The sequence below is a fragment of the Microcaecilia unicolor genome, chromosome 3 (genome assembly GCF_901765095.1).
Source record: "Microcaecilia unicolor chromosome 3, aMicUni1.1, whole genome shotgun sequence".
In the NCBI taxonomy this organism is placed as follows: domain Eukaryota; kingdom Metazoa; phylum Chordata; class Amphibia; order Gymnophiona; family Siphonopidae; genus Microcaecilia; species Microcaecilia unicolor.
In genome coordinates this window covers 191,751,349-191,775,449 of record NC_044033.1, presented here as the reverse complement: position 1 = coordinate 191,775,449, position 24,101 = coordinate 191,751,349, and the positions used below count along the sequence as shown (strand labels likewise).

General features: G+C 48.5%; 1 protein-coding gene across 3 annotated transcripts in view; it reads left to right on the top strand.

Annotated features, from left to right (window-relative positions):
- PRPF40B (pre-mRNA processing factor 40 homolog B) overlaps window positions 1-24,101 on the top strand; it is a 379,532-nt gene that overhangs the window by 32,313 nt on the left and 323,118 nt on the right. For all 3 annotated transcript variants that reach the window (XR_003941483.1, XM_030196851.1, XM_030196849.1), the window contains exons 2-3: window positions 5,900-5,980; window positions 6,474-6,521. Coding sequence is in view for 2 of the 3 variants with exons in the window: in XM_030196851.1 (XP_030052711.1) it covers window positions 5,900-5,980; window positions 6,474-6,521 (129 nt within the window). In the remaining variant the exon portion in view is untranslated. The remainder of the gene's footprint in view (window positions 1-5,899; window positions 5,981-6,473; window positions 6,522-24,101) is intronic.

Genomic DNA, 24,101 nt, shown 5'->3' with positions numbered 1-24,101 from the left:
CTCTTCCTACCTCTCCCTCCGCACCTTTAGTGTTCACTCTGGTGGATCCTCTTCTATCACTCTGCCTGTCGGCGTACCTCAGGGTTCTGTTCTTGGCCCCCTCCTCTTTTCTATCTACACTTCTTCCCTTGGTTCATTAATCTCATCCCATGGCTTTTCCTACCATCTCTATGCTGATGACTCCCAAATCTACCTTTCTATCCCTGATATCTCACCTTGAATCCAAACCAAAGTTTCAACGTGCTTGTCTGACATTGCTGTCTGGATGTCTCAACGCCACCTGAAATTAAATATGACTAAAACCGAGCTTCTCAATTCCCCCCCCCCCCCCCCCCCCATACCCACCTCCCCGCTCCCCCCGTTTTCTATTTCTGTTGATGGCTCTCTCATTCTCCCTGTCTCCTCAGCTCGAAACCTTGGGGTCATCTTTGACTCTTCTCTCTCCTTCTCTGCTCATATCCAGCAGATTGCCAAGACCTGTCGTTTCTTTCTTTACAACATCCGTAAAATCCGCCCCTTTCTTTCCGAGCACTCTACCAAAACCCTCATCCACACCCTTGTCACCTCTCGTTTAGACTACTGCAATCTGCTTCTTGCTGGCCTCCCACTTAGTCACCTCTCCCCTCTCCCCTCTCCAGTCGGTTCAAAACTCTGCTGCCCGTCTCGTCTTCCGCCAGGGTCGCTTTACTCATACTACCCCTCTCCTCAAGACCCTTCACTGGCTCCCTATCCGTTTTCGCATCCTGTTCAAACTTCTTCTACTAACCTATAAATGTACTCACTCTGCTGCTCCCCAGTATCTCTCCACACTCGTCCTTCCCTACACCCCTTCCCGTGCACTCTGCTCCATGGATAAATCTTTATCTGTTCCCTTCTCCACTACTGCCAACTCCAGACTTCGCGCCTTCTGTCTCGCTGCACCCTACGCCTGGAATAAACTTCCTGAGCCCCTACGTCTTGCCCCATCCTTGGCCACCTTTAAATCTAGACTGAAAGCCCACCTCTTTAACATTGCTTTTGACTCGTAACCACTTGTAACCACTCGCCTCCACCTACCCTCCTCTCTTCCTTCCCGTTCACATTAATTGATTTGATTTGCTTACTTTATTTATTTTTTGTCTATTAGATTGTAAGCTCTTTGAGCAGGGACTGTCTTTCTTCTATGTTTGTGCAGCGCTGTGTATGCCTTGTAGCGCTATAGAAATGCTTAATAGTAGTAGTAGTAGTAGCTATAGAGCTGACAGATTCCAACATTGGTATCCTTTCATAAGAGCTTAAGACTTTTCTGTTTATATTATATTTTAGTTGTTTGTTTTATCTGCTGCTGCCTTATCTTTTATTACTGTAATTTTATTTGACTGATATCTTGTCTTCTACTGCTGTAATTTGGTTTATTGATGTGGAGGGGCATTTTTGAACGGGGACGCCCATCTCTGAGGACGTCGCCATGAAGGGGCGGGGCATCCCGTATTTTTGAGTGACCTAGAACTCCAAATGAAAATAAATAGTGATCTGTCTAGGGCAGTGGAAGACTGGAAGGAGTGCTGTATTGAGGAAGGTCAATAATAGGGAAGAAAAATACATTTAAGGTATGTCCAGCCCGATAAGTAGAGGCGCGAATATCAAATTTAAACCAAACTGAGTGAGAACAGAAATAAAATCAGAATGAAGAGCTGAGTTAGGAGGATGCTGTAAGGTCAATGACAGTGGAATATTAGTCACCTAAAATGAGAAGAAAGATCTGCAACTAGAAGAGAAAGTTCTCCCAAAGATGCAGTTAAAGATGAGAGGGCCTTAAACAATCAAAAGAGAGAAACTGCAAGAGCCAGTTAGAAGGCGTACCATCAAAGTATTACAAAATTGAAAAGGCTGAGTGGGTAGTGTAAAGGCAGTCACAGATGAAGAGGGCTATACCACCACCCCATTTAAATAGAAAATCCAGGGGGCCAAACATCATATAGATGCACAGTCATCTGGCTTAAACCAGGTCTCTCTAAGGCAGCAGAGATTTAGAATGTGTAGAGAGAGTAAATCTGCAAGCAGTTGACTCTTGAAATACAGGGAATGGACGTTAAGCAGGCCAACACCAATAGTCTAAGGCAGAAGACTAGTGGGAGAAACAATGGATGAAGAAAGGGGAGTAAGAAAATGAAAGTTAGACCTACTCACTAAGCTGGGAGTTGGCTGACATCTACCCCAGGTAACTGGACCATGTGTGTATAAGTCAAAAGGCTAATATTTAAAAGGAGAGGGAAGCAGGCTGAAAAAAGCACCAGTGAGGCAAACGATAAGATAACAACACATAAGGTAGAAGTGCCCAAGGAGCATGTCCTGCTTCTCAGGTGCACACCCATGCTGCAAGGGCAGGGAGGAAGTTGCAGAGAAGTAGCCCCTGTAAATGACATCACTTCAGGTGACAAGCAGAGAACAGGGAAAGGGATAGGATTTGATATACAACTCTTCTGTGGTTACACTCAAAACAGTTCACATATTATATTCAGGTACTTATTTTGTACCTGAGGCAATGGTTCTCAGTCCACTTCACTAACCAATAAGCTATTCCTCCACTCCAGCAACATTTGAGTCAGTAATAGAGACTGTGGATGCCAAATCTTTAAGAGAGATAGCTGAGACTTCGATAGTAGTAAATGCAGTAAGTACCTAGCAATGAGGGTGTCCAGCTGATGTAAAGTATTCTACATTGATTATCAGGTTACTGGTACATTGACCTCTGTTTTGGTGATGCATCTTGTGACAAGGCAAGCCCCAGAGATTCCCCAGTGAAGCAGTTGAGCCCAGAACTACGGGTCCCAGAAGCCCTTGCAAGAATGAGTGAGGAGAGTAGTCCTAAAAAGATGAAATGGATTCCCATTCCCAGCAGGGTGAGCCTGTTACTTTCTTCCCCACTAGAGGGCGAGGGAAGGATGAAGCTCAGTTTCTCTGGCTTCACCATCAGTATATAATTCCCCCCAGCTGTGAGAAGGGCAGAGCAGATTTCCTGGAGGCTCTCGGTCACCAGGGAGGAGGAGAGGGATTCCATGGAATATGTGGAGGAAGGAAGTAGCCTGCCACTAGAGCTGCCCAAGGGAGAGGAGCCAGCTACCATGGAGTGGGAGAATTCAAAGGTTGCCCTGCCCAGAACATGAAGGCAGTGGAGGAGGCCACACTGGGCGTGGTGCTGAGAGGTGGGAGAAACTGCCAACCCTGCTTCTTACAGGCATAGGCGCCCGGTATCAGAGGCTTGGGGAGGCTAAGCCTCCCCAGCCGAAGATCGGATCCTGATGACGATGCCCACACGACTCAGTTCCACCCGCCCGGGGCTCACTGCTCGTCCCAACTGCCCGCCCTCTTCTCTCCCCCAAGATCCCTTTCCTTTTTTTCTTTTAAATTTACCTCCAGTCCGGCAGTGCAGCGACAGCGTCGGTGAAAGCGCTCCCAGTAAAAAAGCTTCTCTTCGCTCAGTGTCCTGCCTTCTTCTGACGTCATGACGTCAGAAGAAGGCGGGTCACTGAGCGAAGAGAAGTGCTTTCACTGGGAGTGCTTTCACTGACGCGCTGCCAGACTTCGGAGGTAAATTTAAAAGAAATGGAAAGGGATTTTGGGGGGGAGAAGAGGGTGGGCAGTTGGGGCAGGGGAGAGACAGGAGATGGATGGGATGGCAGGGCTCAGGGAGAGAGGGGAGTTGCTGGATATGGATGAATGGAGGGGGACAGGGGAGAGAGGAACATGGATGGGAAGGCAGGGCTCAGGGGGAGAGGGGAATTGCTGGATATGAATGAATGGAGGGGGCAGGGGAGAGAGGGACATGGATGGGAGGGCAGGGCTCAGGGAGAGAGGGGAATTGCTGGATATGGTTGAATGGAGGGGGCAGGGGAGAGAGGGACATGGATGGGAGGGCAGGGCTCAGGGAGAGAGGGGAATTGCTGGATATGGATGAATGGAGGGGGCAGGGGAGAGAGGGACATGGATGGGAGGGCAGGGCTCAGGGAGAGAGGGGAATTGCTGGATATGGATGAATGGAAGGGGCAGGGGAGAGAGGGACATGGATGGGAGGGCAGGGCTCAGGGAGAGAGGAGAAATTGCTGGACATAGAGGGGAGGGGAGGGAAGAGAGAGGAAGGAGATGAGATGAGGGAAAAGGAAAAGAGAAGAAAAACTGCACATGGATGGAGAAAAAAGACAGAGACTGGATCCGCTGGACAGTCAAGTCTGCGGAAGACCCAGCTTTTGCTTACGGATGTAGGACAAGAAATGAAGAAGAAAGGCGGAAAGTAAAGAAATAAATGGAAAGGAAGCCCTGGAAACGGAGTTAAGAGGACAGATAGCAGCAGAATCAGATACTGGGCCAGCATGATCAGAAAAACAAAGTCACCAGACAATAAAGGTAGAAAAGATCATTTTATTTTCATTATAGTGTTTGGAATATGTCCACTTTGAGAATCAGGTGCTCAACATTAAAAGTTTATATTTATTTACTTATTTATGGCATTTTATCCCACATTAAACATGAATTAGGGTGTTTTGTGGCTGTACATGAGAATTGTGATATTATGATCCCTTGTTTCATATTGTTGACTGTCTGCATTTTCCGTATGGGTGGTATATAGGTGTATTATGTTCTGCCCAGTGTAATATTTATGGTACAGTAAGGTTCTGAGTGTGTTTTTGCACAAAGTTGTGCATAGTGTTTTGCAGTTGAGCGATTGTGGTTAGTATATGCTTTGAGCAACCACTTTATTCTTTGACATATGATACATATCTAATATCTAAATTTAATAAAAGGTATTAATTGTGACTTTTATTTTTATTTATTTTTTCTGTGTGTTATCAGACAATTATGGGTTTAAGCTCCACCCCTGGCCCCACCCATAACCCCGCCCATTTAGCCTCCCCAAACAGTTGGGCCACCGACTGCCTATGCTTACAGGGTTCCCTCTGTGCTGTGAAAAGGCAGGTGATTGGTGGTATCGGTTTGATGTGCAAAGACTGTCCATGATGATTTGTTCTGAACTGTTGTGCTATATTGGAAGTGTGCTGAACTCTTACTGAACCCTTCTAAAGGAGGGGGGGAAGGGAAAGCTCAGGCCTAGTAGAGGAGCTGAATGTTTGCTGAGGGATTTTGGGACCTGGACTGTACCTTTTTTCTTTTGAAGATTATGTTATGAGGACTGTACCTTTTTCTTTTGAAGACTATATTAAGAGGGCTGTACCTTTTGTTATGAAGAATTAATTATGATTTTTGGTATGAAATTGCCTTGACAATAAAATACTTTGGCCCTGAGTCCCAGTATCAGCAGTATTCTGTCCTGGAACCCTGGGAGCCCCACAGGCTTGCCGGCTCCACCCAAGAGGAGGAAGCGGACCCCCATTACAATCTCATTGGTATATTTAGTTTTGTATTGATTGTGTTAATGCATTAGTATTAGTGATTGGTTCTCATTGGTTCATTGGAATCTATACTGTTTTATTACAATGGTTCACAAACCTGGTCCTGGAGGCACCCCAGCCAGTTAGGTTTTTGGGATATCTCAATGAATATTCATGAGAGAGATTTGCATACACATATCCACTGCATGCAAATCTCTGTCATGAATATTCATTGTGATATCCCAAAAACCTGACTGGATGAGATGCCTCCAGGATCAGGTTTGGGAACCTCTGGTTTATTATATATTCATTTCTGTGCTGATCATTCAGCTTAAATATCAATTTTATGTTGCTCTGGCTGGGATAGAGACACTGAGCTTTTTTTTTTTTTTTGGTGGGGGGGCTACTTAGGATCTGATTTGATACTGTGAGTTCTGGTCTGCATGTGAGACTCATGTTGATAAACTTACATGTGTTTATTTCCTAATTGATTTGACTTACAGGTGTTTATTTATTTTCTCCATATTTGACAGTCAGCACCGGACTCTGGCAGTGTCCCATCTGGGCAATCAGCTTCCTTTCCCAATGCTCCTCCAATGCTACCACCTCCTTTTGTAAGTAACCTTCTTACTTTGGAGATGAAAAATGTACATTTTGGAAATACTTTATACATGCTGTTACTTCTAGTAGTTCATTTTGCATGAGAAGCATTGTTCTCATGTACCAGTAATAGTCTGGTTCATTTTAGGATCTAGGATTTGGTTATCAAAAGTAAAACTACATTTTACAGGAAATATTGACGGCTATTTTAGTAGTGTACTGATATATTAGGTCATCTCCTTTTTGTTTTGATCTGGAAGTTTTCTCCTATTTCTTTGGGCTTTTAGCTCAGTCAGAGACATAGCTGGGTTCCCAGCACTATGAATTTTCTTTTGCAGCTGTCCAGGAACCCCCCCCCCCTCATTGTTTTATACATGTCCCCTCATCAGTACGTACCTAGATTACTCATTGTAGCAACAATCTTTGGCATGAAGACCATTCTGTAGAGCTCCTCTCAGAGTCTTATAATCATTTCATTTTAGTTAATTTTTTTTTTTTTTTTTTTAGAGTTCAACATTTTTATTGATGACATTCCCAAATACCCAATGTCATGAAGTAAGTGATACATGCATTCAAACATCCAGTACATTTGCAATTACGCCAATTAGTATAAGTTGCCATCAAGTTTGTATCTTATCACTACTCCCTATCTTACTTGGCCTACAACAGTGTAAACAAGTATCTATCAACTCAACACCGCTTCGTCTAAACAGTATGGTGATTATATTATTTAACCCCATAATATTATCCACCAAATTCACAAGTGCAGCGTAGGCTGAAATTTTAACCTCTCATCCTCCCCTGCCCCTCCCTCTTTCCCCCCCACCCATCAGAATGAACTTAGTCTTAAGCACAGGGATCTAATACCACCTTCTTTTAATTTTGTCTATCACATAGGAATGCGGGGGTCTCCCAGCTGATTGATGATAAGACTGAGTCTCTCAGTTCCATTACCAATAAAGCATGGAATCGATTACGCCATTGCCAATATGAGGGGGATTCTTGTTTAACCCAGTTGACCAATATACATTTTTTCCCAATTAAACATGCTTTATAGATCAACATATTGTGATGGACTGCACCAGCCCTGGATAGAGCATCCACCCCATAGGGCCTGGTTCGGTTTCAATGATATGTATGCATGCACTAGGCGCCCTAGAAAGTTAGAAATTGTTCCCCAAAAGATCTGGACTCCCTGGCATTTCCACATCTAATATAATAAAACTCACCCTCAACGTTCTGAGGACAACGTTCTGAAGTCACTCAGACTCCCAGAACAGTTCGTAACTTCATGGTGGTGAAGCCACTGACCATGACTTGCTGCCCGCCCTCGCGTCAAACGTCATGACGTCGAGGGCGGAAAACCTAAAGAAAAATGAAAGAAAGGACCACATCCAGGCAGGGGGGTTTCCCTACTCCTCCCCCTGCCTAGGAAACGCTGGCCACCAACCTCGCAAACCACCCGAAAGCTACGGAGTTAAAATGAAGCCATGCCCACAGAATGACCGAGGTCCAACACCCCCCCCCCCCCCGCGCCGCCCCCCCCCCCCTCACGCACTGCCCCCCAAAACAACCAACAAAGCTCATCAGAAGAAAAGAAGACCAGCCCACAAAATGCTGGAGGTGCGCCACCCACCGTCGCGTAGCTTTGCTGGCGGGGGACACGAAACCCCGCCAGCACAAGTCCTGTCTTCAGACTCCGGCGTGATCTTCAGCATTTACTAGCCTCTGCAGGCAGGGCTTCTGTGCGTCTGACGTCCTGCACGTGCAGGACGTCAGACGCGCAGGAAGTCAGATGCACAGAACCCCACCCAGCCCAGGCTAGCAATGCCGAAGATCACACGGAGTCAGCAGACAACACAGGACTTCTGCTGGCGGGATTTTGGGTCCCCCGCCAGCAAAACTACGCAACGGTGGGTGGGATGGCGGCGGGGGGGGGGGGGGAGCATCGCGAGGAGGAGGCAGTGACGGCAATAAACGAACACACCCCTGCAATCTGGCAGCGCTTCCTTCCCTCATCTTCAAAGCACCGCTTCCAGAAACCCCTGCCCCCCACACACACTCACTCATCTGGCAGCGGTTCCTGAACCCCGCACCCAAACACACACACTTACTCTCATTTGGCCACACTTCCTAAACCCCACCACCATTACACACACACACACACACACACACACACACATACACACACACTCACTCTCATCTGGCAGCGCTTCCTGAAAACCCTGCCCCCCCCCCCCCCCCCACACACACACACACTCACTCACTCATCTGGCAAACCCCTCTCCTCCCCACCACACACACACTCACTCTCTCATCTGGCAGCGCTTCCTGAAACCCCTGCCCCCCCCCCCCCCACACACACACTCACTCATCTGGCAGCGGTTCCTTGACCCTCACCCACACACACACACACACACTTACTCACTCACTCTCATTTGGCCACACTTCCTGACCCCCCCCCCCCCCCCCACCACCACACACACACACACTCTCTCATCTGGCAGCGCTTCATGAACCCCCCCCCCCCACACACACACACTTACTCACTCTCATTTGGCCCCGCTTCCTGAACCTCCCCCCCCACACACACACACACTCACTTTCTCATCTGCCAGTGCTTCCTGAACCCACGCCACAAACACTCACTCTCATTTGGCAATGCTTGAAAAACTGCCCTCCCCCCCCCCCCCCCCCACACACACACTCACTCACTCACTCATCTGGCAGCGCTTCCTGAACCACCCACACCCCTCTTCTTCCAAACTGAACCCCCCAACACACCCCCCACGCCCCCTCAAAACACACACACACACACTCTCTCTCTCATCTGGCAGCGCTTCCAGAAACCCCATACACACACGCACTCACTCACTCACTCACTCTCTCTCATCTGGCAGCGCTTCCTGAGCCCCCCCCCCCCCCCCACACACACTCACTCTGTCATCTGGCATTGCTTCCTGAACCCCCCCCCCCACACACACACTCACTCTCTCACTCTTATCTGGCAGCGCTTCCTGAACCCCCCACACCCCTCTTCTTCCAAGCTGAACCCCTCCAACACATCCCCCCCCCCCCACACACACACTCTCTCTCTCCCCCTCCTCCAGCACACCAATTGCTTAGGTGCAGTTGCGGCAATCTCAGACACCAGAGAGAGAGGGGGGCCTGACACCATAGAGAGAGAGAGAGAGAGGGAGGTATCTCTGTCATACACACACACTCTCTCTCTCACAGACAATGTCTTTCTGTCTCTCTCTCACACACTCTATGTCTCACAGTGTATCACAGTCACTTACACACTCGCTTGGTCTCATACACTCAGTCTCACAAACAATCTGTGTCTCACACACACTCTCTCTCTCGCACATACTGTATCTGTGTGAAACACATTCTCCGAGGACAAGCAGGCTGCTTGTTCTCACGACTGGGTTGACGTCCGCGGCAGCCCCCACCAACCGGAAGAAGCTTCGCGGGACGGTCGGCACGCAGGGCACGCCCACCGCGCATGCGCGGCCGTCTTCCCGCCCGTGCGCGACCGCTCCCGCCAGTTACTTTTTTTCCGCGACTGGAGAGAGTTGTGCAATTGCCTCTCTCTCCGTTCAGCCGCCGGATTTTTCGACCGCGTTTACGCGGATCGTTGCTTTGACCCGTTCGGTTCCTCTTTCTTTCTTTCTTTCTTCGTATTGTTAAAAAAAAAAAAAAAAAAAAAAAGATTTTTGCGCGTCTCCCCTTTTCCCTCGCTTCCAGCGGGGACGCCTCGTTGCGGCCTAGTGGCCGCTCGGTCGGCTAGTTTTTAGTGGTGTGATTTTAGCCACCATTGCCGACTTTGACTTCGCCGACGCGATTTTTCCGTCGATGTCCTCGAAGGTCCCGAGTGGATTTAAAAAGTGTGGTCGCTGCGGCCGGCCGATCTCGCAGACCGACACCCACGCTTGGTGCCTCCAGTGCCTCGGGCCGGAGCACAATCTCAAGTCGTGCGCGCTGTGTCTCGGTCTCCGGAAACGGACTCAGGTTGCGAGGCAAGTTCTGCGGGACCGTCTTTTTGGAACTTGCGCCGGCCCCTCGACATCGACCTCGACGGCATCGGTATCGAAGGCCGGATCTTCGGTACCGGTATCGATGCCCGAGACATCGGCACCGATGGCAGCGACCCCAGGAGAACAGGTCCCGTCGGCCCGCCGGTCCGCCGGTGAGAGTGGGGTTGAGAGGCCGCGTGGGCTGTCGGCCCCGGTCACTCCCTCAGCTCGTGAGCCACGGGACCGAACCCTGTCGGACCCGGTACCCTCGAGACCGAGGGGGATCGACCTCCTCCTCCTCCATGCCCTCCGGCGCCGGTGACGTGCACCGGAAAAAAGATAAGAAGCGCCGTCACCGGGAGCCCTCGGTGCACCCTGAAGGGGAGTCGACGCCGAAGCGTCATCGCAGAGAGGAGAGATCTCCGTCGGTGGTGGAGGTACCGACGCGTCGGGGTTCCGGCACCTCGGTGCCGTCTCCTGGCCCCCAGCAGCTTCTGGCACCGACACCCTTACCGGCCCCACCGCCTTTCCCGGCAGCGGGCCTGGACGAGTGCCTCAGAGCCATCCTTCCGGGGATCCTGGAAGGGCTGATGCGCCAGGCTGTGCCGGCGTCGGGGGTGCTTGCGCCCCCGGCGCCGATGACTGTGGCGCCGGCGAGCTCTAGCCCGGCGCCGGGGCTGTCGACACCGCCGCCGCTTGCGGTGCCGGTCTCGACCGCCACGCAGGTGGAGTCCCCGTCGACGTCGATGGAGGGAGCTCCGTCCCCGCCGGCGCGGGAGTCCACCGCTCGACGACACCGAGACCTCGGTGCCTCGACGTCGAGCCGGGCCCGGTACCGGACTCAGCTACATGAGCTAATGTCCGATACCGAGGATGAGGACTCGTGGGGGGAAGAGGAAGTCTACGGGCCTTCCCTCGGACCCCACGCCGTCACCGGAGAGGAAGCTCTCACCTCCTGAGAGTCTCTCCTTTGCCTCCTTTGTGCGGGATATGTCTATAAGCATTCCCTTTCCCGTGGTCTCTGTGGAAGAGCCGAGGGCCGAGATGCTCGAGGTCCTCGACTATCCATCACCACCTAGAGAGTCCTCCACGGTACCGCTGCACAATGTCCTGAAGGAGACGCTGCTTCGGAACTGGGTGCGACCACTAACTAACCCCACCATTCCCAAGAAAGCAGAGTCCCAGTACAGGATCCACTCTGACCCAGAGCTCATGCGGCCCCAGTTGCCCCATGACTCAGCGGTCGTGGATTCTGCTCTCAAGAGGGCACGGAGTTCGAGGGATACCGCCTCGGCGCCCCCGGGGCGGGAGTCTCGCACTCTGGACTCATTTGGGAGGAAGGCCTACCAATCTTCCATGCTCGTGACCCGCATCCAATCTTACCTGCTCTATATGAGCATCCACATGCGGACCAATGTGCAACAGCTGGCGGACCTGGTCGATAAGCTCCCGCCGGAGCAGTCCAGGCCATATCAGGAGGTGGTCAGGCAGCTGAAGGCGTGCAGAAAGTTCCTGTCCAGGGGGATTTTTGACACCTGTGACGTGGCATCTCGTGCTGCGGCCCAAGGTATAGTGATGCGCAGGCTCTCATGGCTGCGTGCCTCTGACCTGGACAACCGCACCCAGCAGAGACTGGCTGACGTCCCTTGCCGGGGGGATAATATTTTTGGCGAGAAGGTCGAGCAGATGGTTGACCAACTGCATCAGCGGGAAACCGCTCTCGACAAGCTCTCCCACCGGGCGCCTTCAGCACCCGCCCCCGCGGGCGGGCGTTTTTCCCGGGCTCGGCAGGCTGCACCCTATTCTTTAAAGTTCAATAATTTTATTAAAGAAGTTGCAATTTAACATTGTAATTGAGTCTTATGTACAATCTTCTTTATCATATTTCTTGTTAACTTTAACCAATTCTAACACCAACAACTATGCACTTTTATTATTATTATTCTCCCCTCTTTCTTCCCCTCCCTCCCGTCCTCCCTTCCCTATCTGCCCCCCCACCTGCCCCCTCCCCCCTCCCTCTCCCTCTTCTCTTTCTATTATAGTAACATCTTTCAGTCATCTGGTTATTGATTATACATTTGTAACGTATTCAATAGTAAACTGCGGGCTCTACCCCCCATCGATTGTATATAAGGTTCCCAAATTGCCAAAAACTCCTTTTTCTTTTTGGGAGTATCTCTCGCATCTCTGGCCTCCCACGTAGCGAGCCTCTGCAGCCCGCTACGCCAGTGCCAATACGAGGGAGCCTCTTCCATTATCCAATATTGCATTATACACATTTTCCCAATGATAGTAACTTTATACATGAATTGGCGTTCTGCTTTTCTCAAATTTATCCTGCTTCCTTTATACCCCAGTATACACCTCTGGGGCGTTAGCATAACTGATTTATGTAAGATATATGCACAATATTGTTTTATTCTCATCCAGAATCTCTGTATAGAAACACAGCTCCATAGCATATGTAAAAGCGACGGATCCGTGTCTCCACATTTGTAGCATTTACTCTCTGCTATACATCCCGCATAATATGCTTGTTTTGGTGTGAAATACCCCCGCATGATTATACGATACTGAGTTTCCCTATGTCTGGCATAATATAGATTATCTTTAATCTCTGTCATGTGTGTTAGAATGTTAGCTTCTGTAATTGTCTGTCCTAGATCATGCGTCCATTTTAGGGCCACTCCTGTGAGTGACTGAGGTACTTTCAGCTGCATTATGGCTATATGTATCCCCGATACCGTAACTCTTTCTATCCCTGGGGGTAGAAAAAAGTGCTCCAACAGAGGGTATAGCTCTCTAGTACACCCCTCTCTCATCAATCTAGTCATATACATTTTCATCTGCAGGTATGAGTACCAATCTACGTTGTCCTCCCCAACTATCCGTCCCAATTCTCCTTGTGTCAATATCCGCCCTGTATGGTGCAATACATCCGCCACTACCACCACCCCTTCTGTTGCCCATCTGTGGTGTCTAATTGATTGAATCCCCGATTGGAAATCGGCATTCCCCATTATTGGTATCATGTCTGTACATCTAGGGTTCTTCCCCAAAAGACGAATTACATAGTCCCATGTCTTTCTCATTGGGGCTAATAAAAGATGCTGCCTCCACTCTATAGGGATCTTATGTGCCGGAGCATGTAATAAGTAATAGGGGTGATATGGTTTGAATAGGCTTCTTTCTATCTCCCATGGGGTGTATTCTTCCGTTCCTAGTATCCAATCTGCCATATGCCTTAATAAACATGCCCAATTATAATCTCGTATATTAGGTAGCCCCAATCCTCCTTTCTGCAATTTCCCCTCCAGATTTTCAAATTTGATTTTTGGTTTCTTGCCCCCCCAGCAGAAGTAGGATACCATTCTCTTTAATTTTTTAACATCTTTCTGTTGCAGGTATAATGGTAGCTGTCGTAGTACATACAGCCATCGGGGAAATAGTACCATGCTATAAAGACTAATTCTACCATTTAATGTCAACGGCAATGTGTGCCAATGGACCAATGTCTGCTTCGTCTGCCTCAGCAGATTATCTATGTTTGTCCTATAAATTTTGCCCGGATCCGCTGTCAGATTTATTCCTAGATACTTAAATTCACCTGTGACCCATCGTAAGGGAAACTCCCCCCTCCACCCCGCCAGCATTGTATCTTGCGTTGGCATACTTTCTGATTTCTGCATATTTAATTTAAAGCCCGAAAATGAGCCATATTCTTTGAATCGTTCTAGTAATACCGGTAATGCCACCTGTGGTTTAGTAAGGTGGACCAAAAGGTCATCAGCGAATGCCGAGATTTTAAATTCATGAGTTCCCATTCTCACCCCTGTGATCTCCTGGTCTTCTAGTATTGTCCGTATCAGCGGATCCAGGGTTAACGCGAACAACAAGGGGGATAAGGGGCATCCTTGTCGTGTGCCTCTACCAATCTCAAACAGTTCAGTATAGTCCCCATTGACATAGAGCCTGGCTAAGGGATTTTTATATAGAGCTGCTATAACCTTCACAAATGACCCTGCAAACCCATATGCTTTCATTGTCCGAAACATAAATCCCCAGTCTACTCTATCGAACGCCTTTTCGGCGTCGAAGCTTATGAGTAAAGATTCTTCTTTCTTTCTTCTCACCCATTCTAATGAGGCTAATATTTGTCTAATATTTTTGACTATCTGTCTCCCTTTAATGAAGCCTCCTTGTGGTAAGGCTATGATGTCTGGCAATATCTTGGCTAGTCTATTGGCATAAATACCCGCCAATAGCTTGGTTTCATAATTAATCAAGGAAATTGGCCTATAGGACTCTGGCCTGTTCAGGTCCTTTCCTGGTTTAGGAAATACCACGATGTCTGCCACTCGGAGTGTCTCAGGTAGCCTTTCCTGATCTACTGCCCGCTGGAAGGCCATCATTATTGGATTCCCAATCTCTGCCTCTAACATTTTGTAGAACTCAGCTCGATACCCATCAGGTCCCGGAGCTTTTTGTAAAGGGCTACTTTTGATTGCCCTGGTTATTTCATCTAAGTCTATGGGTTGATTAATTATTTCCCTCTGAGCTTCTGTTATTTGTGGTATTACTATATTATCTAGATATAGCTCTGGCTCTAACTGGTCTTCTGTAGTTGCCTGGTAGAGCTGGGTATAATAGTCAAGGAATATTTGTCTAATTTTACTCTCTGAATGTGTTACCGTTCCTGAGGGGAACTGTAAAGTAATCACCCTTTGTGGGCCAGTCTTTTTCCTGATCAGCCCTGCTAGCATTTTGCCTTGCTTATTCCCAAATTTATAAAGTTGATATCTATAGTATATTGCGGATTTAATAGCTCTTTGATGGATTAAAGTATTTAAATTTATCTGTGTGGCTAGTAATTGCTCTCTTATTGTGGCTTGAGCTTTGTCTCCATATTGCCGTCGCAATTTAACTAATTGTTTCCCTAGCCTGAGTATTTCCTGTTCTCGTCTTTTTTTCTTTCGGCTGCAATAAGCTATTATTTCTCCTCGGAGTACAGCTTTCGCTGCCTCCCAGTATAATATAGGGTCTGATGTATGTTTCTCATTATGAATTTTATATTCCATCCATTTCTCTCTTATATATCTCAAAAATTCCTCATCATAATAAAGCTCAATTGGAAATATCCATTTCCTTCTCTTATATTGCGTATCTTGTCTATTGATGATAATATAGATTGGCGCGTGATCAGATATTACAGTAGCATCTATGCCTGCCCCTTGTACATCTGGGAGAGCCCCCTCATTAATTAAAAGATAATCAATCCGGGATTGAGTATGATGCGCTCTTGAATAGTGTGTATAGTCTCTGAGATCTGGATTTAATATTCTCCACACATCTAGAGCTTCCAGTGCATCACACATCCAAGCAATGCCTTTCATATGATCCCCTTTTCCTCTCCCTTTGGTATGAGTCTTATCTATAGTTTCATCTGCCACAATGTTAAAGTCTCCCCCTATTACCGTCTGCACTTGCGGATCTTGTATTGTTATTGTTTGGATACGCTTAATTAAATTTTGAAAAAACTTTTTGCTGTACACATTCGGGGCATACACATTCACCAGCAGCATTGGCCTTCCATCAATCTGTACCTTAGCTATGATAAATCGGCCCTCTGGGTCTATATATACATGCTGCTGGGTTACCTGGAGCGTTTTATGAATCAATATTGCTACTCCTGCTTTTTTCCCCACTGCTGGGGCCTCTAATATCGTTCCCACCCACCATGTTTTTAGTTTTGCATGTTCCTGTGTTGTTAAATGTGTTTCTTGTATCATGGCTATCATTGCTCCCTTTTTGCGTAATTCCCCCATTATTTTTTTCCTCTTAATGGGCGAGCCTATACCTCCAACATTCCATGAGTATATTTTCATATCTTTCATGTTATCCCTCCATATTTTGCTTCTAATAGCTGGCTAAGTTCCTGCCAATTCCCGGGCTGCTGTCCCAGCTGCAGCAGTCCCTCATAATTACCATATGTCTTACATTGCGACTGAAAGTGTCTATAACCAAATGATTCCATCCCCTTTCCCCTTTGAGAAGAAGTTACCTTTGTCTTTTCCTTTTTGCACATATTGCATCCCCTCCCCCTATCTCCTTTCCCCCCTGCCCTCCCTCCATCCCTTAACATTAACCAAACTTTCCCCCCCGTTTGGCTGGTCACAACTAACCAATGCTTACCTCCCCTCCCCGCTCTAGTCTTAGTCTAATTTCTCTTTCCCCCTCCTCCAATAAGGATACTATACTATTAACATCATTCGCTCCCTTTCTTATGTGTATAGTAATTACTTCCCTACTTCATCCCCTATAAGGATTTCACCTATAGCATGTATGTTTGTACATTATCTTCTCCCCTCTTTTTTAACTTTCAATGCAAGTCCAACTACAACATTTACCAAGTCCTGTTCAATGTATGCTTTAGGTTCTTACAAACTCTTCTGCTCTCGTCGACCGTTTCAGATTCACACAGGTCAAGTAGATCCAGTCTCTGCCGGCTCTGCTTCCGCTGCCCTCTCCAAGTCGGCTACAAAGGCTCCCGCTTCTTTCTCCGATGTAAATATTTTTATATTTCCATTATGTGTCAGTTTCAAAGTGGCGGGATATTGCAGTGAGAAGCGAATCTTCATCTTAAATAGTTTTGAACATACTGATGAAAATGCCCGCCTTTTTGCTGATATTCCAGCCGAATAGTCTTGGAAACATAGGATCTTCTTGCCTTCATAAGTTAGAGTCGCTGCCGAGCGTGCTGTCTGTAGTATACACTGTTTGTGCACAAAATTTAATATCTTGCAGATTACCACTCGTGATGTATTTTTCCCCATCTGGCGAGTTCCCAGACGATGAGCTCGCTCTATTCTCAATGGGCCTATTGACTCTGGAAAATCCACCTGTGTGTTTAGCCACTGTTCCAGGGTTTTTTCCAGCTGACGGGCCCCCAACGCCTCTGGCAGACCCACCAAGCGAATATTGTTCCGTCTGGAACGATTCTCTAAATCTTCGATTTTGTTTTCCATGTCTGCCACCAGTTTCTTCATGTTTCCCTGGTCCTTCTCCACTTCTGTTATGCGATCTTCCACCGCACTGGTCCGTGTCTGGAATGCTACACATTCTTTTGTCAGTTCTCCGATTTTAGCGTTCAGCTGTTCCAGCTTGCCGTCCAGCTTTTGATCGATCGGGCCCAGACGCCGCTCAAGCAGATCCTCCATTACTACTGTTAGTTCTGACGTTATCTCCGCTATCCACGCGGAGGAGACCGATGTTCCCGCCTCAGGAGGAGACGCCGCCATTTTGTATTCGGTCGTCTTTCCCCTCTGCTTGTCCCGCGCCGCTAATCTCGCTGTCATTTTCAGTTTTCACCAGCTGTACTGCCGACAGGAGCGCTCCCCAAATGCTGTGCTACAATTTTTTATATTTTGAAGGGTTCGATTCTTTTGCAGATTCGCAAACGGGTAGGTCGGCGACGGAGAGAGATTCACCCGCGACCGCTCTCCATCACAGCATCACGTGACCCCCGGCTGCACCCTATTCTTTTGCGAAGCGTAGGTACAACCAGCCGGCCCGAAGGCCTCGTCAGGCACAGGGACAGCCCCAGCGCGCTCGTTCCCGTCAACAGCGTGCGCCTAAGCAGCCCCCTGCGCCTCCACAGCAAAAGCCGGGGACGGGCTTTTGACTGGATCCACGGGAACATAGCCGCCCTACAAGTGTCCGTACCGGACGACCTGCCGGTCGGAGGGAGGTTAAAATTCTTTCACCAAAGGTGGCCTCTCATAACCTCCGACCAGTGGGTTCTCCAAATAGTGCGGTGCGGATACGCCCTGAATTTGACCTCCCTGCCTCCAAATTGTCCTCCGGGAGCTCAGTCTTTCAGCTCCCATCACAAGCAGGTACTTGCAGAGGAACTCTCCGCCCTTCTCAGCGCCAATGCGGTCGAGCCCGTACCACCCGGGCAGGAAGGGCAGGGATTCTATTCCAGGTACTTCCTTGTGGAAAAGAAAACAGGGGGGATGCGTCCCATCCTAGACCTGAGAGGCCTGAACAAATTCCTGGTCAAAGAAAAGTTCAGGATGCTTTCCTTGGGCACCCTTCTGCCAATGATTCAGAAAAACGATTGGCTATGTTCCCTGGATTTAAAGGACGCATACACTCACATCCCGATACTGCCAGCTCACAGACAGTATCTCAGATTCCGCCTGGGCGCACGGCACTTTCAGTATTGTGTGCTGCCCTTTGGGCTCGCCTCTGCCCCACGAGTGTTTACAAAGTGCCTCGTGGTGGTAGCGGCCTACCTACGCAAGCTGGGAGTGCACGTGTTCCCATATCTCGACGATTGGCTGGTCAAGAACACCTCGAAGGCAGGAGCCCTCCGGTCCATGCAGTGCACTATTCAACTTCTGGAGCTGCTGGGGTTTGTGATAAATTACCCAAAGTCCCATCTCCAGCCAACTCAGTCTCTGGAATTCATAGGAGCGCTGCTGAATTCCCAGACGGTTCAGGCCTACCTTCCCGAAGCGAGGGCCACCAATCTCTTGGCCCTGGCTTCGCAGACCAGAGCGTCTCAGCAGATCACAGCTCGGCAGATGTTGAGACTTCTGGGTCATATGGCCTCCACAGTTCATGTGACTCCCATGGCTCGTCTTCACATGAGATCTGCTCAATGGACCCTAGCTTCCCAGTGGTTCCAAGCCACCGGGAATCTAGAGGATGTCATCCGCCTCTCCACCAGTTGCCGCACTTCACTGCTCTGGTGGACCATACGGACCAATTTGACCCTGGGACGTCCATTCCAAATTCCGCAGCCCACGAAAGTGCTGACGACGGATGCATCCCGCCTGGGGTGGGGAGCCCATGTCGATGGGCTTCACACCCAGGGTCTGTGGTCCCTCCAGGAAAAGGATCTGCAGATCAACCTCCTGGAGCTCCGAGCGATCTGGAACGCACTGAAGGCTTTCAGAGATCGGCTGTCCTGCCAAATTATCCAAATTCGGACAGACAATCAGGTTGCAATGTATTACGTCAACAAGCAGGGGGGCACCGGATCTCGCCCCCTGTGTCAGGAAGCCGTCGGTATGTGGCGTTGGGCGTGTCGCTTCGGCATGCTTCTCCAAGCCACGTACCTGGCAGGCGTAAACAACAGTCTGGCCGACAGACTGAGCAGAGTCATGCAACCGCACGAGTGGTCGCTCCATTCCAGAGTGGTACGCAAGATCTTCCGAGAGTGGGGCACCCCCTCGGTGGACCTTTTCGCCTCTCAGACCAACCACAAGCTGCCTCTGTTCTGTTCCAGGCTTCAGACAAACGGCAGGCTAGCGTCAGATGCCTTTCTCCTTCATTGGGGGACCGGCCTCCTGTATGCTTATCCTCCCATACCTTTGGTGGGGAAGACCTTACTGAAGCTCAAGCAAGACCGCGGCACCATGATTCTGATAGCGCCCTTTTGGCCCCGTCAGATCTGGTTCCCTCTTCTTCTGGAGTTATCCTCCGAAGAACCGTGGAGATTGGAGTGTTTTCCGACTCTCATTTCGCAGAACGACGGAGCGTTGCTGCACCCCAACCTTCAATCCCTGGCTCTCACGGCCTGGATGTTGAGGGCGTAGACTTCGCTGCGTTGGGTCTGTCTGAGGGTGTCTCCCGGGTCTTGCTTGCCTCTAGGAAGGATTCCACTAAAAAGAGTTACTTTTTCAAGTGGAGGAGGTTTGTCGTTTGGTGTGAGAGCAAGGCCCTAGAACCTCGTTCTTGCCCTGCACAGAACCTGCTTGAATACCTTCTGCACTTATCAGAGTCTGGCCTCAAGACCAACTCAGTAAGGAATCACCTTAGTGCGATTAGTGCTTACCATTATCGTGTGGAAGGTAAAGCCATCTCTGGAGAGCCTTTAGTCGTTCGATTCATGAGAGGTTTGCTTTTGTCAAAGCCCCCTATCAAGCCTCCTACTGTGTCATGGGATCTCAACGTCGTCCTCACCCAGCTGATGAAACCTCCTTTTGAGCCACTGAATACCTGCCATCTGAAGTACTTGACCTGGAAGGTCATTTTCTTGGTGGCAGTTACTTCAGCTCGTAGGGTCAGTGAGCTTCAAGCCCTGGTAGCTCATGCTCCATATACCAAATTTCATCACAACAGAGTAGTGCTCCGCACCCACCCAAAGTTCCTGCCGAAGGTGGTGTCGGAGTTCCATCTTAACCAGTCAATTGTCTTGCCAACATTCTTCCCCAGGCCGCATACCCGCCCTGCTGAACGTCAGTTGCACACATTGGACTGCAAGAGAGCATTGGCCTTCTACTTGGAGCGGACACAGCCCAACAGACAGTCCGCCCAATTGTTTATTTCTTTCGACCCTAACAGGCTAGGGGTCGCTGTCGGGAAACGCACCATCTCCAATTGGCTAGCAGACTGCATTTCCTTCACTTACGCCCAGGCTGGGCTGACTCTTGAGGGTCATGTCACGGCTCATAGTGTCAGAGCCATGGCAGCGTCGGTGGCCCACTTGAAGTCAGCCACTATTGAAGAGATCTGCAAGGCTGCGACGTGGTCATCTGTCCACACATTCACATCTCATTACTGCCTCCAGCAGGATACCCGACGCGACAGTCGGTTCGGGCAGTCGGTGCTGCAGAATCTGTTTGGGTGTAAATCCAACTCCACCCTCCAGGACCCGAATTTATTCTGGTCAGGCTGCACTCTCAGTTAGTTGTTCTTCGTAGGTCAATTTCTGTTGTTCCCTCGCCGTTGCGAGGTTCAATTGACCTGGGTTCTTGTTTTGAGTGAGCCTGAGAGCTAGGGATACCCCAGTCGTGAGAACAAGCAGCCTGCTTGTCCTCGGAGAAAGGGTATGATACATACCTGTAGCAGTTGTTCTCCGAGGACAGCAGGCTGATTGTTCTCACCTACCCTCCCTCCTCCCCTTTGGAGTTGTGTGTTTCATCTTTTGCTAGTCATTCAACTGGCGGGAGCGGTCGCGCACGGGCGGGAAGACGGCCGCGCATGCGCGGTGGGCGTGCCCTGCGTGCCGACCGTCCCGCGAAGCTTCTTCCGGTTGGTGGGGGCTGCCGCGGACGTCAACCCAGTCGTGAGAACAATCAGCCTGCTGTCCTCGGAGAACAACTGCTACAGGTATGTATCATACCCTCTCTCTCTCTCTAGCACACTGTGTCTCACACGCAATTGCACACACTCTCATACTCACACACACACTCTCTCACAGACACACTCACACCCAGACTCACTCTCTCTCTCTCACACATACACACTCGCACTTTCACTTTCTCTCTCACACACAGTCACTCTCACATACACTCTCCAAAACATACACACTATGAGGAAAACCTTGCTAGCGCCCGTTTCATTTGTGTCAGAAACGGGCCTTTTTTACTAGTAGTGTGATAAAACGTACATGGGTCCCCCCACATTTACCACATTCAGATGATTCCACTCCTCCCATTTTGTATAGCCGCAATTTAGACGTGTATGCTCGAAAGAGCACCCTTCCCTGACACTCTCTCAGCTCCGCACTGGCTGTTCTCTTAGGAATTTTCCTCATACTGCTTAGCAGCATTTGCGGTGTAACCACTTTTTGGAAATCTCTCGACCATTTCAGCATGATGTGATGTAAGTCTTTGTGCGCTGCACTCTGCAGAAGTCTTTTGTGAAGCAGTGATATTGACGCAGCTTCATTAGTAGGTGTTTCGTAATACTGAGTTATCTTTTTGGGCACATCAACAACCAGAGACTGCTGAGGTATCCCTACAATATAATGCGAAACCTGGCTATATGTAAATGTGTCTGCCCATGTTACTTCTCCATGCCCCAGAGTATTCAGTCTCCTAACATTACCGGTTGAATCCACTAGATCTTGTACAATATCAATCCCCCGTTGTCGCCAATTTCTAAATCTTGAATTGTCCACCCCTGGGAGGAAATCCCCATTCCCAGTTATGGGCAGCAGTTCACTTTGCCGTGCATCAAATGCCCACGCCCAGCATTAAATCTCTCCACAGTAATCTAAGAGGTCTGATCAATAAGCTCTGACGTAGGCTCCTTGGCAATGAGGCCTGTTTGGCTTGCAGCACATACTCTAATCGCAGTGGGCTGACCCATGCCTCTTCCGCCTCACATGGGGTGAAGTATGCAGTGCCTAACAGCCAGTCGCCTTTCCCATGTAACCAGTTTATCAATAGAAATCAAACAAAATAAAACATGGAAAAAAAAATAAGATGATACCTTTTTTATTGGACATAACTTAATACGTTTCTTGATTAGCTTTCGAAGGTTGCCCTTCTTCGTCAGATCGGAAATAAGCAAATGTGTTAGCAGATAGTATATATAAGAGAAACATCAATGCATTACTTTAACAGTCTGACAGAGTGGGAGGGTGGGGGTATGCATGGGGACATCAAAGCATTTCATTGATATTCATGTATCCAGCATATTGTGCCAGGTTATCTGCGGGCGTCTGTTATTCCAGAAAAACTTGGATAACATTCCCATCACTCTCCTCCAATCTTGTTTCTTAAGATATATTGGCAAGATTTGAAAATAATATAGCCATTTCGGGAGAATTATCATATTAAACAAGGAAATTCTTCCCAGCAGTGTGAGTGGCAAGTTAAGCCACCGATCTAGGAGCTGTTTAGTAAAATCAAACAATTTAGTTATATTTAGCTGATACAACTGTGCTGGGTCCCCTGGTAGCTGTATTCCTAAGTATTTAAATGAGTGATCTGTTCGCTTAAGTGGGCAATTTAAATAAGTCCATTCCTCAGCTGTCAAATATAACGGTTTTACCTTGGACTTATCCAAGTTGAGGCCAAAACCGGAGAAATCTCCATATTCTTTGAAAATCTCCAAAACAGCGGGCAGTGATACCTTTGGCTGCCTAAGAATGACTAGTAAATCATCCGCAAAGGCGGAAATCTTAAAGTGCTCTGAGCCCATTTGTACCCCTTGCACCTCGGGCATCCCCATAAGATCTCGGAGTAACGGATCCAGCACCAGCACGAATAGAAGGGGTGACAGAGGGCAACCTTGTCTAGTGCCTCTGGCTATCTCAAATCGCCCAGATATCACTCCATTCACCGACACCTCCGCTAATGGGCCATGGTATAGCGTTTCAATAGCTTTCCTAAAAAACCCACTCATCCCATAAGTTTCCAATACTGCAAACATAAAATCCCATCTCACTCTATCAAATGCTTTATGAGCATCAAAACTTATTAGTATAGATGGGATTCGGCCAAGTTTTATCTGCTCCAAAGCCTGTAATATTTTCCGCACATTTTTCGTTACTGAGCACTCCCGTACAAATCCCACCTGTGGGTCTAACACCAGCTGAGGTAGGAATCTAGCCAGTCTATTTGCCATAATCTTTGCAAGTAGTTTAGCTTTGTATGGTAATAATGATATTGGGCGATATGACTCTGTCCGGGTCGGGTCTTTACCTGGTTTTAATAGTACAATTATTTGCGCCGTGCGCAGCGAGCTGGGGAGTTCTCCTCGCTACATGTAGATTGAAAACCTTTGCCACACACGCCCCAACTTCTTCTACCAAGATTTTATACACCTCTGATGTAAATCCATCCACCCCCGGTGATTTATATAATGGGCTATCCCTTATACACCATCGAACTTCATCTACAGAGATATCCGTATTTAGTATTGCCCTCTGGTGGCTCGTAATCTGTGGTATTACCTGGCCTTCCAAATATGTTACTGCCTCTAGGCCCTCGTCCTCGTAATCTGTGGTATTACCTGGCCTTCCAAATATGTTACTGCCTCTAGGCCCTCGTCCTTCGTTTGAGAGTATAACTGAGTATAGAATGTTTCAAACACTTTATTGATGTCCTCATTTGTGTGGTGTCTGGTTCCCTGATCATCTTGGATTTGTGTCACTCATCTCCTCCCCCCTACTTGATTAACTAATCTCGCCAGCAGCTTCCCCTGCTTGTTAGCATGTTTGTACAGCTGGTATCTGAAGTACACCAGTGATTTCTGTGTTCTAGATTGAATCAGTTGGTTCAACTCTATCTATCTGTGCCATCAGCAGCATTTTCTTGTGGCTAATAGATTGTGTCTTACCATACAGCTGTCTTAGCTTCCGTACTCTCACCTC